Raw genomic sequence first — 15,753 nt, forward strand, 5'->3', positions numbered from 1 at the left:
CGCAGCATGTTGCATTTTGGCGCGCACAGCGCACCTTCAAAAGTGCGCAGCGCACACTAAAATCCTACTAGCGCACGGTCAGCGCATGATCTGCGCACCCTATGCTAAAGATAGGGTGCGCAGATCGCAAGCGTCCATGTGCGCAAGTAGGCGCCGATGACCGGATGGGGCGGGCTGGGAGGGGGCGGGGCTTAGCGGCGCCGTGCGCTGCAGGAAATAAATGCTAGTGTGAAACTAGCCTAACTAAGGATGGCGCCTTGTGTAATAATAAGTGAGCCCACTATACAGGCTGGGCCATTTATATGGATACACCTAAATAAAATGGGACTGGTTGGTGATATCAACTTCCTGTTTGTGGCACATTAGTATATGGGAGGGGGAAAACTTTTCAAGATGGGTGGTGACCATTTTGAAGTCGGCCATTTTGGATCTAACTTTATAAATGGCCCACCCAGGTGTATCCATATAAATGACCCACCCTGTATCCTAAGGTACTGTGCTATACATAACAAGGTTACATCCCTGTATCTGCAGTGTCGGTATGCTGCCCGCTTTTACAGATGCATTGAGCATGTCCTATTCTGATCCTCAAAATCTGATCAGAACAGGACGTTCTCTGACCCTCACAGATCTAATTCACAGATCCATGATTTTCATTGTCGTCTCCCCAACCACTCTCATTGTGCACAGTGTATAAAGCTGTGATCACCCTACACAGTCACTACACTGTGTAGAGAGCAGAGCTGTGATAACTCTGCACAGCCACTACATCCTGTGCAGACCTGAGCTGTGATAACCCTGCACAGAGAGCACACCGTGTGCAGAGCAGAGCTGTGATAATGCTGCACAGTCACTACACCGTGTAGAGAGCGGAGCTGTGATAATGCTGCACAGCCACTACATGCTGTGCACAGAGAGCACACCGTGTGCAGAGCTGAGCTGTGATAACCCTGCACAGAAAGCACACCGTGTGCTGAGCTGTGATGATGCTGCACAGTCACTGCACCGTGTAGAGGGCAGAGCTATGATGATGCTGCACAGTCACTACACCGTGTAGAGAGCAGAGCTGTGATAACTCTGCACAGCCACCACATCCTGTGCACAGAGAGCACACCGTGTGCAGAGCTGAGCTGTGATAACCCTGCACAGAGAGCACACCGTGTGCAGAGCTGAGCTGTGATAACGCTGCACAGTCACTACATCCTGTGCAGAGCTGAGCTGTGATAACCCTGCACAGAGCACACCGTGTGCAGAGCTGAGCTGTGATAACGCTGCATAGTCACTACATCCTGTGCAGAGCTGAGCTGTGATAACCCTGCACAGAGAGCACACCGTGTGCGGAGCTGAGCTGTGATAACGCTGCACAGTCACTACATTCTGTGCAGAGCTGAGCTGTGATAACCCTGCACAGAGAGCACACCGTGTGCACAGCTGAGCTGTGTTTGCCCTGCACAGTCTCTACAACGTGTTTAAATCACTCCTTTTTTTTCCTCTCTTCAAAAATAAAGATATTAAAATGTTGTTGGAAAAATAAATTAAGATTTGATATTGTTGTGGCCATGGTTGCGCAATCTATCAAAATACAATATCATTAAAGCATGTTAAACTCTGAAGTGGGGAAAAAAAATTGGGAACACTAGAATTGCCGTTTTTTGGTTGCTGTTCCGCCCCCACGTCCCACCCACTCAAAAAATAAATACAATAAAAAGCTGTCACAATGTCATATTTACCCCGAAAATGTATAAATAAAAACCTTAGGCCAGGGTGCAAAAAAACAAGCTCTCAATCAGGGAAAAAAAAAAAAAGTTGCAGGTTTCAGAAAATAGCAACAGAAATATATATTCAAGACTACAGCTCGTGTCACACAAAAAAACATGCAGCTAAGGGCACGGAAAAAAAAAGTTATCGTTCCTGGAAGAACGGGTGTAAAAATAATGAAAGTGCAAAATTTAAAAATTCCGGAGTCCTTAAAGGGAAGGTGCCATTAAAAAAAAAAAATCAACAATTGAAAATATGTAATAATGGTTTAATTATTTTTTAAAAATCTTATTTGTTTTTAATGGCGTAAAATATGAAAGATTAAATTAAAAAGGTTTGATATTTTTGACTTTTAAACACTAGGAGGAGCGGCTGCTGAAATTTGCCATGAAAACCTAGTGTACTGCTAGCTCTCTTTATGACTGCAGTAAAAGTGGGCGGGATTTTCTTATGTGTGTGATGTCACTACTCTCCTCCCCTTCTGGGCGTTTACAAAAGAATATGGGAGGGTGACGTTTAGGATCACAGTGCGGAGACATTACTGGTGACTGCAAAGTGTTACCGACGTGGACAATGTCACCATGAACGTCCTATTCTGTTAGTTGGTGCTGCTTGAAGTATCACGTGCTAGGGTTAGATACACAACCTGTATCACGCTCTGGGATTGGATACGGGGACGGTGTCACATGCAGTGATTAGATACGCTTAGGGAATGTGCACGCGCTGAGTATTTGGATGCAGAAATACTCGTGGTTTTCACCTGCGTTTTTCTAGTGTTTTTGGACAGCAATGAATTCTATTTGTAGCTTATTAAAGTTATTGGGAAGAAAAGCTTCTAAATAGATATGGGTGGAGGGATAGATGGATGGAGGGCATGATAGAGGGATAGACACAGATTTTTAGGACCTTCTTTTTATTCATTTTTTTTTTTTTTTTTTTTTTTTATAACATAACAGCCTTATACTGAAGCTACAGAGGCAAGGACTGGGGGAAACTATATGCAGATGGGTAAGGAATCGTCTAAATTACAGGAAACAAAGTCATCATAAATGGTACGTTCTCTAAATGAGATATGGTCAGCAGTGAGGACCGCAGGGATCTGTGCTGGGAGAGGTGGGGACCGTGGGCATCTGTGCTGGGAGCGGTGAGGACGGTGGGACCATGGGATCTCTGCTGGGAGCTGTGGGGACCACGGGGATCTGTGCTGGGAGCGGTGGGACCATGGGGATCTCTGCTGGGAGCTGTGGAGACCGCGGGGATCTGTGCTGGGAGCTGTGGGGACCGCGGGGATCTGTGCTGGGAGCGGTGGGGACCGCGGGGATCTGTGCTGGGAGCTGTGGGGACCGCGGGGATCTGTGCTGGGAGCGGTGGGGACCGCGGGGATCTGTGCTGGGAGCGGTGGGGACCGCGGGGATCTGTGCTGGGAGCGGTGGGGACCGCGGGGATCTGTGCTGGGAGCGGTGGGGACCGCGGGGATCTGTGCTGGGAGCGGTGGGGACCGCGGGGATCTGTGCAGGGAGCGGTGGGGACCGCGGGGATCTGTGCAGGGAGCGGTGGGGACCGCGGGGATCTGTGCTAGCACTGATTATTTTTAACGTCTTTATTAATGACCTTGTGGATGGGATTGAGAGTAAAGTGTCAGTCTTCACTGATGAAACCAAACTATGCAGGATACTAAAACCTGACCTTGACATTACAATATTGGAAAATGATCTGGATAAAGTGTCTGAATGGGCAAACACTTGACAAATGAGATTTAATGTAGAATAATGCACCTGGGATGGAGTAACCCTATTGCTGCATATACGTTAAATGGGACCCTACTCGGGACTACAGAACAGGAGAAGGACTTGGGGATTCTCGTTACAAGTAAGCTGAGCAGCAGTATTCAATGTCAGGCAGCAGCTGCAAAAGCAAACACGATTTTATGGTTTATAAAAGAGAGAAAATCCTGCGATCTCAACGTATTATTACCCCCTTATAAATCACGTGTGAGGCCACATCTAGAATATGGGATCCAGTTTTGGGCTCCACATTTTAAAAAGGATATTCAGAAGTTAGAATCCGTTCAAAGGTGGCAACTACTGTAGATTTTTACAAGGGATGGAAGGCCTGTAATAAGAGGAGAGTTTGGAAAAGTTGGGCTTGTTTAGCTTAGATAAAAGACGTCTTGGGGGGAATCTCATTTACATGTATGGCCAGCACAGCGAACTGATGCATGACTTATTCCTACTAAGGACCAGGGGGGCACTTGTTACGAGTGGAAGAAAGGCGATTCCGGCAGCTAAATGGGAAAGGGTTCTCTACAGTTAGAGCAGTCAGAATGTGGAATGTCTGACCACAGGAGGTAGTAATGGCAGACACTATAACAGCTTTTTGTACAAGGGCTGGATGGTTTCATTGATACATGTAACATCGCAGGTTATAGTTAAATTAGTGACGAAATATACAATTGGTGGAGAAAGGTTGAACTTGATGGACCTGTTTAACAAAGGTAATGCAGACATCTGTGGGCTGACATTATCAGCCTGGCAAGGTCAATGGTTATTGGGCTCTTCACAGACTAAAAATACCAGCCCGCAGCCTTGCCACATGACTTGGGATAGAAGCCACCATTCCCTCCCCTCTGTTCTAGCCCAGATTACCGGCTGCAGAGGGAGGAGGAGGACGAGGATGCCAGAGAGCAGGAGGACTAATGCTGAATTGCTGATGACTGTGTGAGCGGAGACCCCCGGCTGTACGAGCCTGTGTAGTGCCAGAACATCAGCACAAAGGTCTATACGTTGTCGCTGTGTATAGGGAGACGGATGCTTTGTGGCTGCCTGCAGGGATGGACGAGGGGCTTTGCTGGGGATCAGTGGTCTGCAGTTTGTGGCTCTCCTCCAGCTGTTGTGAAACTACTAGTCCCAGCATGCAATATAAGCTGCTGAATATAATGGAGGCACTTGTAATTTAGTAATAGCTGGAGAGCGCCCCGCTGCGATATGAGCTGTGTTTGCACCGTGCATACAGAAGAGCCGTGTACATGCATGTGGCAGTGCCATATATTTAAAGGGGTTCTCTATCCGTCCTCAGGTCAGTGATATTGGGAGTGACACCCGCACCAATCCGCTGTGGGTCTAGTCTAGAGACTAGATGCTGCAGCGACATTGATCTGAGCTGTAGTGTTCATCTGCATAGAATATATAGATTTGGCCATCAGCAAAGTGAATGACAGCTGATTAGTGGGGGCGCCGGACCCCCAGTGATCTGATACTGATGACCTGACCTAATGGTTGGTCATCAATATCCTATAACCAGAGAACCCCTTTACACTGTGTATGCCACAGCTTCTACAGTGCAGCAGCATGCACAGGGCCCAAGCGCCCCCATGAAAACAATGGGCTTCTACAGGTGAGAGGGCTACCTGTCAGACATGTATGGTGCATACTATGCCTAGGCAGTGTATATCTGTTATCAGCATAACCCTTTCATTGCTAGCTGTTTTATTTCCTAGTGTGACGGGGCCTTTAGGGTTAAGGGTTTGTTAACACTGAGCTTTTGTTTGTTACATGGATTTTTCCGGTTGAAGAATGCTTGTCCAGAAATCATATATATATTTTTTTTTTTTTAATTTTTAGAGCATTTGTTTTTTTTTTACGCATAGGGTATTTGTTTTTTTTTCTTCTATTGATTCAGAAACTTAATTTGCAGTGTTTTTTCTACACTAAAACAAATTGTGTCCAGTAAGAGGCTGAGAGCATAACTTAACCTTTTTATAACTTTTTTTTTCTTTAGATTTAGAGGGTTTTTTTTTTTTTGTAAGCAGATTGGTGGTGTCTGAGTTCTGAGACCCCCTCCATCATTCACCCAAAATCTCCCCCAAAAGATGCACTGTTCAGAAGCGCATACACATAGCGGGGCATGGATCAATTGGGGAGCATATGCTATGAAGCTCATATATAGGTTATAAAGGCTATGTAGCCTATGCTTTCTTTGAAACCCCCTCCCCCTGGGGCCGAGGCGGCGCTCTTGGGGCCGTGCACCTCTCTAGGGAGATTTTGAATCTCAGGATCTGAACCCTCCTCCCTTGCAATGAAAAGGTCACTCAAATCTAAAGAAACAAAAACAAAAAAAGTTTTATAAATGTTTAGTTAGTTTTTAAAAGGTTTTTGATGTGGATTTTACAGCAGAATCTGCTCCAAAATCAATGTAAAAAACCTCAATGTAAACAGACTCTTATTCCTTTTTCTCCAGCCGTATCTCTATCACTTTTCTGCTGGGGGATCCAGTGCCCACTCCGCTGCTTAGCTCTGCACCCGTCTTCATATATGTTAAGGACTTTGGAGATTTATGTAGCGATGGACCAAGTGGCACAAAACTACTGCTTTGTCACCAGAGCCCACATTTTTTTTTTTTTTTTTTTCTCGAGGTAGCTAGAAAAAATAGCCTCTGACCACCCATAGTAACAACTAATGTAGGTGGTCAGTAATGGGATTTTTTGTTTTTTAAGAAGCCGCAATTCATCACTGCAGGTCCAGCTTGGCAATCAGACAATATTGCCAGGATAAGCTGTGGTCAGCCCAGTACTTCCCCTCAGGAGGAGCTGGTCTGCATTTATCAGGGAGTGCATGGAGTAAAATAGGACAAAGACTACTTTGCCAGCAGGTGGCAGAACAGTGCAATCAGCAAAATTCGATGTATAGAGGAATGTAAAAGTTAGGCTAGTTTCACACTTGCTTTTTTTTGCAGCGCGTTTTTCCCGCAAAAAAACGCATTAAAAAATCGCATACAAATGCATACAAACGCTGCGTTTTTTTCCAGCATTTTAATGCGCATGCAGGAAAAAAACGCAGCGTTTTTGCGCGTTTGTATGCGTTTTTTGTGCGTTTGCGTTTTTTTACAGATTTTGGAAAAACCCCACAAAAAAGAAAAAACAACCATTCAACAACACACAAGACCAATGGGACTTCATTGTGGGTGTGGTATGTTAATATATATACACCCTGTCTACAGTATTCTTCACATTTGCTTGATTCTTCTCGTGACCATGGATCTGCGCTGGAAGAGTTTTCACTTCAACTTGGATTTGGACATCGCGATGGCTCAGGCGTATGCAGTTGCTTGCCATGAACAAAGGAAGAGAGAGAGGCAGCGAAGACGGCGGCGTATGTGGATACATCCGATTGTTGAACTCCGGGAGAGCCGTGGGGCATACCACACCCTCTACAGCGAGCTACGTGCAAACCCGGAGAAATTTACTGATTATATCCGGATGTCCCACGAAAGTTTCATGGATTTGCTTGCTCGTGTCCAACAATCCATCCGGAGACAGGACACACAGCTCCGTCGTGCGATTCCTCCTGAGGAACGGCTACTGGTGACATTACGGTATGTTTTAAAAACAAAGGGGTGTGGTCTGATGTTTTTTTTTGTAAATTTAGTATTCAAAACCTTGGGTAATTAGTTTTCGTGAATGTACTAATATTTTTTTTATAGTTTTTAAAAATAATATACATAAATATTAATTTTACTTCTTTGTCTGTTCACAGATTCCTGGCGACTGGAGAAACCCTATCCTCACTACACTTCCAGTACCGTATTGGAATCTCTACCTTGTCTGGAATTGTTGCTGACACCTGCCGGGCTCTCTGGAATGTTCTTTGCCCAGAATTTATGCCCCTGCCCACCGCTGAAAAGTGGATGGAAATTGCTGACAAATTCTGGACAGTATGCAATTTTCCCAACTGTTTGGGAGCTGTTGATGGGAAACACATACGGATCATCAAACCCCAAAGAACGGGATCTGAGTACTATAATTACAAAAAGTACTTTTCAATAGTACTCATTGCAATTGCGGATGCCGGATGTATGTTTGTAGCAGTGGACATTGGAGCATTTGGCCGTGGTAATGACTCGCAGGCTTTTAAAAACTCAGACATGGGCCGGAGGTTGTATGGCAACCAATTTAATTTCCCTATGCCACGGCCTCTTCCTCACACCGAAGCTCCGCCACTGCCCTTTGTAATGGTTGGCGATGAGGCTTTTCAAATGTGCGGAAACTTACTGAAACCCTACTCCAGCCGGGACTTGGACCACACCAAAAAAATTTTTAATTACAGGCTGACCAGGGCCAGAAGAACTGTCGAGTGTGCTTTTGGGATTCTTGTTTCCAGATGGCGAATTCTGGGCACGGCCATTAATCTTAAACTTGAAACAGTCGATGAGGTGGTGAAGGCCTGTGTGGTTCTACATAACTTTGTGATGGCTAAAGAGCACCCGACCTTTGAACTGGACGATGATGCTCCTAACCCATTGCCTGAATTCACTCAGCACACTCTCAGGTCATCCGTTGAAGTTGGCCAAATGAGGGACAAATTTGCGGCCTACTTTATTTCTGATGTAGGACGGGTGCACTGGCAAGATGAAATGGTGTAATGTTGTTGTTTATGGTAATAAAAATCCTTATTTGATACCATTACTGAGTGCACTATATTTTTTAAATTCCGATTAATTAAAAAACTTCCCATGTATAACTGAATTTTGTTATGTTCACACACCTGGGCAGGTAAATACACATACGAGTTAAAATGCAGCATTGCTAGTCTGCGTGAAATATATTGGAATGAGCAAAGCTGCAGGCCATGAATCAGGAAACCATTTTTTTTCAAGATAAAATTGTGCAAATAGTTTAAAACAAAGTATGTGATTTTCTCAAAACACAACACTCAAAACCCAACCCCAATGAAAGTCCATGGGGAATACAAGTCAGCATTGAGTGGATGAATGTAATCTGCTCCATTAAAAGTTATTACACTAGGCCTTTGAATGACTATACTAGGCCGTGGTATTTCAAATATGAGTATACTAGGCCTTAGGGCTAGTAGTATAGTAATATGTGAAATACCACGGCCTAGTATAGTCATACCAAGGCCTACTGTAATAACTCGATTTTTAACAACTAGCATCTTGTTTCACCAAAAACAAACTGGTGAAACTAGAAAGAAACTTATTTTTTAGACAAGTTTCAACAGTTTGTTTTTCATGAAACCAGATTCTATTTGGTAAAACTAGAGTTATTACACTAGGCCTTGGAATGACTATACTAGGCCGTGGTATTTCAAATATGAGTATACTAGGCCTTGGGGCTAGTAGTATATGTGAAATACCACGGCCTAGTATAGTCATACCAAGGCCTACTGTAATAACTCGATTTTTAACAACTAGCATCTTGTTTCACCAAAAACAAACTGGTGAAACTAGAAAGAAACTTATTTTTTAGACAAGTTTCAACAGTTTGTTTTTCATGAAACCAGATTCTATTTGGTAAAACTAGAGTTATTACACTAGGCCTTGGAATGACTATACTAGGCCGTGGTATTTCAAATATGAGTATACTAGGCCTTGGGGCTAGTAGTATATGTGAAATACCACGGCCTAGTATAGTCATACCAAGGCCTACTGTAATAACTCGATTTTTAACAACTAGCATTTTAAACAACTAGCATCTTGTTTCACCAAAAACAAAGTGGTGAAAATAGAAAGAAACTTTATTTTTTAGACAAGTTTCAACAATTTGTTTTTCATGAAACCAGATTCTATTTGGTAAAACTAGAGTTATTACACTAGGCCTTGGAATGACTATACTAGTCCATGTTATTTCACATATGACTATACTAGCCCTTGGGTTGGTTTTTAACATGTATTTACCCATCAGTGTGTGTGAGCGGCGCAAACAACATTAATGAAACTTATTAATGGTGAACCACAAATGTAAATTTATTTTTTATCACAAAAAAAAAATTACAAATTATTTTTTACGGCGTTTGGGGGCAGATGGTTTCAATTTGGGGGTGTGCAGGGAATATGCAACACTTGCAGTTGAAGACGGTGTTTGAGGGGAAGGGGCAACAAAACTTGTGGGGGAAGGTAGTCCAGTTAAGGGAATTAAACTTGGAACACTTGTAGGAGAGGAAATCTGTTCAGTTACATTAGTTGTAATGGCATGTCGCCGTAGGCTTGTGTGCCTGGACCGACTTTGGCCCAATGCCCGCCTTGATTGATTTCGCCTTGAAGTAGGGGCAAATATGGAATGTAGGTCCCCCGTCTGCTGGTATGGCTGCTGCTGCTGAGGTGGCGGCTGCTGATGCAGAGGTGGCGGCTGCTGCTGAGGTGGCGGCTGCTGCTGAGGTGGCGGCTGCTGCTGAGGTGGCGGCTGCTGCTGAGGTGGCAGCTGCTGCTGAGGTGGTTGCTGCTGCTGAGGTGGTTGCTGCTGCTGCTGAGGTGGTTGCTGCTGCTGCTGAGGTGGCGGCTGCTGCTGAGGTGGTTGCTGCTGCTGCTGAGGTGGCGGCTGCTGCTGAGGTGGCTGCTGCTGCTGAGGTGGCGGCTGCTGAGTTGGCTGCTGCTGCTGAGGTGGCTGATGCTGCTCTTCTTGGTCAGTGCTCGTCCTTGCAGGAGGACTGGTGGCGGCAGTGATGGCCCAGGTTTGCAGAGTGGTGGTGGCAGGGCTACTACATGTTGTTGTAGCGGCAGGGCTGTTCCATGTTTGCCTAGTGGTGGCTGAGCTCCACGCATGCATGGGATTGGCGGTGGTGCTCCAGACAGGAGCAGCGCTTGCCATGGTGGTGTCGGTGAAGTGACCAGCTGCACTCAGACTTGTGGTGGTGTAACGGTGGGTGTCCAGCCTTTGAAGAGAGGTGTCCGTGCAGTGGTATGCAGCACAAGTCGGTAGTGAGGTGAAGCGAGTCAATGGTGGCACAGGTGGAAAGGACACCACTGACTGCTGACCGTACCGATTATGCTGCATAGCCTGCAAGAAAGCATTGTTGCAGGCCTGCAGCACATTCAGCTGTTGATCAGGACTAAGGTGTTCCGCCATGCCCTTTTCAATCTTACTAAAAAAATGGTGTGCTGGTCTGTTGAGGTCGGCCTCCAGACGGTCAAGGCGCTGTTCTACAGAATTGAAGCGGTGTTCAAAGTGGTTAAAACCACGTTCCATCAGTGCAAAACCGCTTTCAACTCTGTCGGACAGTGACTTGAGGCTGGAATTAAATGTCTCGCTCAAATGCATAAACTCGGGCAAGACATTCCTGTCCAAGGCCCTCTGCCGCTGGCGGGTAGTGCCCGCATAACCAGTGGCAGAGACCTGGGACAGGGGAACACCTGATGGCCCAGCTTCCTGGTCACCAGCTGTGTGTGTGTGGGACCTGCAAGGTGCTTCCTGGCTGTCGGATGGCTGGGACGGGTCAGAGGACGTCCGAGGAAGGACCGCTCCAGGGCCAGGTTGCAGGGTGCTGCTCCAGGTGCTGTGGAAGAAAGGAAAATCATTACTACCATGCCTTTACAAGAAGCATCAGCTGTGGATTAGAAAAACACAGATTAATAAAAATAAAAACCCAAAATGTATAATACTTACGATCTTGTGGCAAGGACCGGTCTTAGGAACTGCAACGCGTGATAGTGACGGTATCTAGTTCTGGTCCTTGACGCAGATCCACTGCGAACCTGGCCCTCAGCACGAACATCACTGTTGAAGCGGTCCTTGATCGAACGCCAACGTGTTCGGACTTTGTCCACTGTTGATAAAAAAAAACAGTGCCGTCAAGGACAACAGTCACTGCTTCACAATTTAGCAATACAATACTCAAAGCAGTCACTGTACACCCCGATGACACTGTTGGGTTTCCTGCTAGAATACGCCTAGCACGAAACCCAACAGTGCCGTCAAGGACAACAGTCACTGCGGCACAATGTAGCAATACAATACTCAAAGCAGTCACTGTAGACCACGATGACACTGTTGGGTTTCCTGCTAGAATACGCCTAGCACGAAACCCAACAGTGCCGTCAAGGACAACAGTCACTGCGGCACAATGTAGCAATACAATACTCAAAGCAGTCACTGTAGACCACGATGACACTGTTGGGTTTCCTGCTAGAATACGCCTAGCACGAAACCCAACAGTGCCGTCAAGGACAACAGTCACTGCAGCACAATGTAGCAATACAATACTCAAAGCAGTCACTGTAGACCACGATGACACTGTTGGGTTTCCTGCTAGAATACGCCTAGCACGAAACCCAACAGTGCCGTCAAGGACAACAGTCACTGCGGCACAATGTAGCAATACAATACTCAAAGCAGTCACTGTAGACCACGATGACACTGTTGGGTTTCCTGCTAGAATACGCCTAGCACGAAACCCAACAGTGCCGTCAAGGACAACAGTCACTGCGGCACAATGTAGCAATACAATACTCAAAGCAGTCACTGTAGACCACGATGACACTGTTGGGTTTCCTGCTAGAATACGCCTAGCACGAAACCCAACAGTGCCGTCAAGGACAACAGTCACTGCGGCACAATACAGAGCAGGGAAATACTCACTAAACGCCTTTTTGGCGGATGCTGTGGCGCTGTCCCAGCCATCCATCAACGCTGCGGCCACCTCATTCCATAGCCGCCGTGTCACCACATTGTCCTTGTACAGCCGGTCACGGCTGTCCCACAACGGCGAACGCTCCTGGACCAGGCTGATGAGCTGCTCATTATCCAGGTAGACGTCTTCATCCCGTTGTGGAACCTAGACAAAACACATTCATTAGAATAATCAAATTTAAATTGACTAAAAAGTTACAAAAAAAGAAACAAAAAAAGAGTAAAAATAGAAGATAAAAAAAAAAAAAAAAACATTACAAATCATTTGATACTTACATTACGTATAACCACCGGGAATTGGCTTCGCTGCTCCTGCTGTTCGCCCTCACTATTCCCGTCCGCAGATGATGATGACGATGTCTGAAAGTTGAAAAAAACGTAAGAGATTTGGAGAAGCAGCAGATATACTTACCAGATGCACGAAAATAATCACCTCACGGTCTGCTTGCGCCAATTCCTGCCGCGATGGGGAATACTCCGATTCTGAAGACATACTGCATGTAAAAATAATAAAAATCATTAGTACATACATAATTTAAAAGGACAGGCATATAATGTAATATACTCACATTCTTCGCTGATATAATGGGTTCTTGGTTGAATGTCTGCTCTTCAATCTGTCTAGTGTAGTAGTGGCAGAGTTTTGGCAGGCACCTCCTTTATATAGACTTTTTTTTTTGGACTTTAGAAGATTCTAACTAGGATAAAAAGTGGACACCACCCAAAAAACGCTGCGCTAAAAAAGCGCATACCTGCGCATGCCAGTGCGCACGTATGCGCATCCATAGGCTATAATGGCCATTTTTAGCGCAAAACGTGCGCATACGTGCGCATGCGATTTTTTTCAAGGGCCAAAAAATGCAACATGCAGCGTCTGGAAAATACCAACGCACACCCCAAAAAAACGCAGCGCATGAAAATCGCATACATGCGCTTACAAGTGCGCAGGTATGCGCACCCATGTTAAATATAGGGGAAAAATCGCATGCGCACGTAGGCGTTTTTTTCCAGCGCTAAAAAACGCAAATGTGAAACCAGCCTCATGCGCCCCTTTAAGAATGGAAGTTGAACGGTTGATCATTCTCTGCTATGATCAGACAGGGAGAGTAATATAAAACTCATCATTATTTTTTTTCTTTACACCTGCAGATCATAGTGACAAGATGGATCCCTGCTCCTGTGACACCTTTGTTGCTCTTCCACCAGCAACAGTTGGCAACAGAATTATTTTCGGAAAAAACTCTGACAGGCCGAGCGATGAAGTCCAGGAGATCGTGTATTTCCCAGGACATTCTTATGCCCCTGGAGAGAAACTAGAGGTACGGAAATTCTTCACCTTTTTTTTTTTTTTTTTTTTTTAATAAAATATAAATGGGATTTAGAAATAATACCAAATAAAAAATACATAAATAAAAAAAGAATGCTACAACATTAGCTGTAAACACGAGGTCATAGAAGCTTTATAGCAGATAGGAGATAATAAAAAGTTGGGTTCGACTGACACTACAAGGCCTCGTTCGCATTGCGTCCTTCGTGTACATCAGTGCACATGGCAGGCGAGGTGCCGACGTACTCGCAAAACGTGTCTATAGGGCTCTGATGCATGTCCTTGTGGCCTGCATCTACCCTTGGCAATTGGTGACTAATGACGCCCCCAAATGTGCGCCATGGGGGCCAAGTCTGGAGACGCTGCAGACCCTCTTCATACGGCGGCATCGTGACTTGGGGGGCAAATACTTTTCTTTATCGCTTCATTGGGGGACACAGATTACCATGGGTGTTTGCTGCTGCTGCCAGGAGGCTGACACTATGCAAAACAAGAAAATTAGCTCCTCCCCGGCAGTATACACCCACCGACAGGCACCAAGTACCTCAGTTTGTGATTAGTGTCTGTAGGAGGTGGACCGGGATCTTCCCATTTCCTTTTAGGTTTAGTTGAATGTATTAATTTTTTCTCATTTATTTTTCAGATTCAGCGTCGGGAAACAGGGTGAAAATCTCATCCTGCTTTCCCATATCGGGCGGCTGAGCGAGCAGTGTGGTATCTCCCACATCGCAACTCTCAGTACCGCAGGCAGGACCTTTTCCCTATCACCCTCAGGTGCTATGGGCTGATGACAGATGGCCGGTCCTAGCCGATTACCCTCCTCACCCCTCTCCTGGGACAGGGCTGAGAGGAAGACGGCGATCACCAGTGGTGATTCCTCTCTTCCAGCAAGAGGTTAACACCGTCTTCTACATGATGTGGGCACAGAGGATCTCTCCCAGCGGCCTGCCTTCTATTTGTGGGCCCCTGTGGTCATCCTCTTCAGGGACGTCAGGTAAGCGGTCTGAATGATCCCTCCAGCCCCGCTATTCCACAATGAAGCATCTCTATTTGCCTACAGTGTCCCCTGTTTGAAATCCCTTCCCAGCTTTCACACTGGTTGTGCAGCGTCACCATTTTTTAAAATTCCCGCCCCTGTCAGCGCGCGCCATTCTCCTCACATGCAGCCCGGGCTTTACAGCGGTGGGGTTCGCAGGCCGTTGGTACCTTGTACCTCCTGGCTATGTCGGTGTCGCGGGTATTTTCAGCATTCGCCGGTATAGAGACTCAGGCGGGGGGGGGGGTACCGCGTTACTTTCGCTTTCAGAGCTCTCTCCTCCCCGCTCTGAGCGAGCTGTTTTTTCGCGCTTTTCCTAGCCCATCACAGGGCTCCTTTCTCTTTGGCGTCGTCAGTCTCCTTCCTTGCCGCGCCCCTCCACTGCCTCTATCCAATCAAGGCTCTGCCGCTATGCTCCGCTCCCCCCGCATTCGGAGTGCATTTTCTGCTGGAATCTCATCCCTTCCTGGGCTGCTTGGGGGACACATCGGCATACTGCTGCGCATCTGAAGCTCGGTAGGCTCTGCTCTGCTATTCTGAGGCAAAAATTGGCTCCCCTCTGCAGTTTTCTCTTTGATTCTTGCGACATTCAGCGCAACCTACTTATGCCCAATCCTGCAAGGGCTGTCTGTTTTAGACCCATCGCTACCCATTATGCCTGTGCACGCTGTAAAAAGAAGTGGGCGTCAGGTCAGTCATCTCCCTTCTGCCCGTCCTGCAGCCCTTCCGTCATGTCTGCCCCTCAGGAGCACACAGAGTCCCGAGATGAGAGTACTCCAACTCCCCCACAGTGGGCCGTTGCTATGTCTCAGTCAGTCTCTGATTTGACTAACGTCTATCTGTCCCTGGTCCAGGTCTTAGAACGTTTACCTCAGCTATCTTCAGCCACCTGTGTGCCGACCGCCCTCACGGTGAGTCGCCAGCACCTCACCGCGACCTTCAGAGGGACAGACTGGGTAGGAGTTCTAGAAAGCGTGCTCTGTCTGGCTCATCTTCCAGCTCGCAAGGTCCTTCGGTCTCACCCAGGTTGCCTTTTCTGTCTCCTTCCTCAGAAGACGAACTTAGGTCAGATGATGATTCCCAATCGGGATCTGACTCAGAAGCAGACAATATATCTAAAACTCGGGACATGGTCGATAGTCTCATTTCGGCTATTTTCCAAACCCTCAAGATTAAGCAGGATAAGACTCCCCCTCAAGAATCCTCGGTTTCTTT

At 46.3% G+C, this 15,753-nt stretch overlaps 1 protein-coding gene across 2 annotated transcripts in view; it reads left to right on the forward strand.

Annotated features, from left to right (window-relative positions):
- The window catches only part of SCRN3 (secernin 3), a 42,102-nt gene that overhangs the window by 1,364 nt on the left and 24,985 nt on the right, over window positions 1-15,753 (forward strand). Inside the window, exons 1-2 of one of the 2 annotated variants that reach the window (XM_073545922.1) lie at window positions 4,382-4,532; window positions 13,325-13,494. In XM_073545922.1, the coding sequence (XP_073402023.1) occupies window positions 13,339-13,494 (156 nt within the window). In that variant the 5' untranslated portion in view covers window positions 4,382-4,532; window positions 13,325-13,338. Of the gene's footprint in view, window positions 1-4,381; window positions 4,533-13,324; window positions 13,495-15,753 lie in introns of those variants that run through there. The other variant, XM_073545921.1, reaches the window with a different exon arrangement.

Source organism: Dendrobates tinctorius, unplaced genomic scaffold (assembly GCF_039654945.1).
Source record: "Dendrobates tinctorius isolate UK_male_01 unplaced genomic scaffold, ASM3965494v1 ptg000143l, whole genome shotgun sequence".
Classification (NCBI taxonomy): domain Eukaryota; kingdom Metazoa; phylum Chordata; class Amphibia; order Anura; family Dendrobatidae; genus Dendrobates; species Dendrobates tinctorius.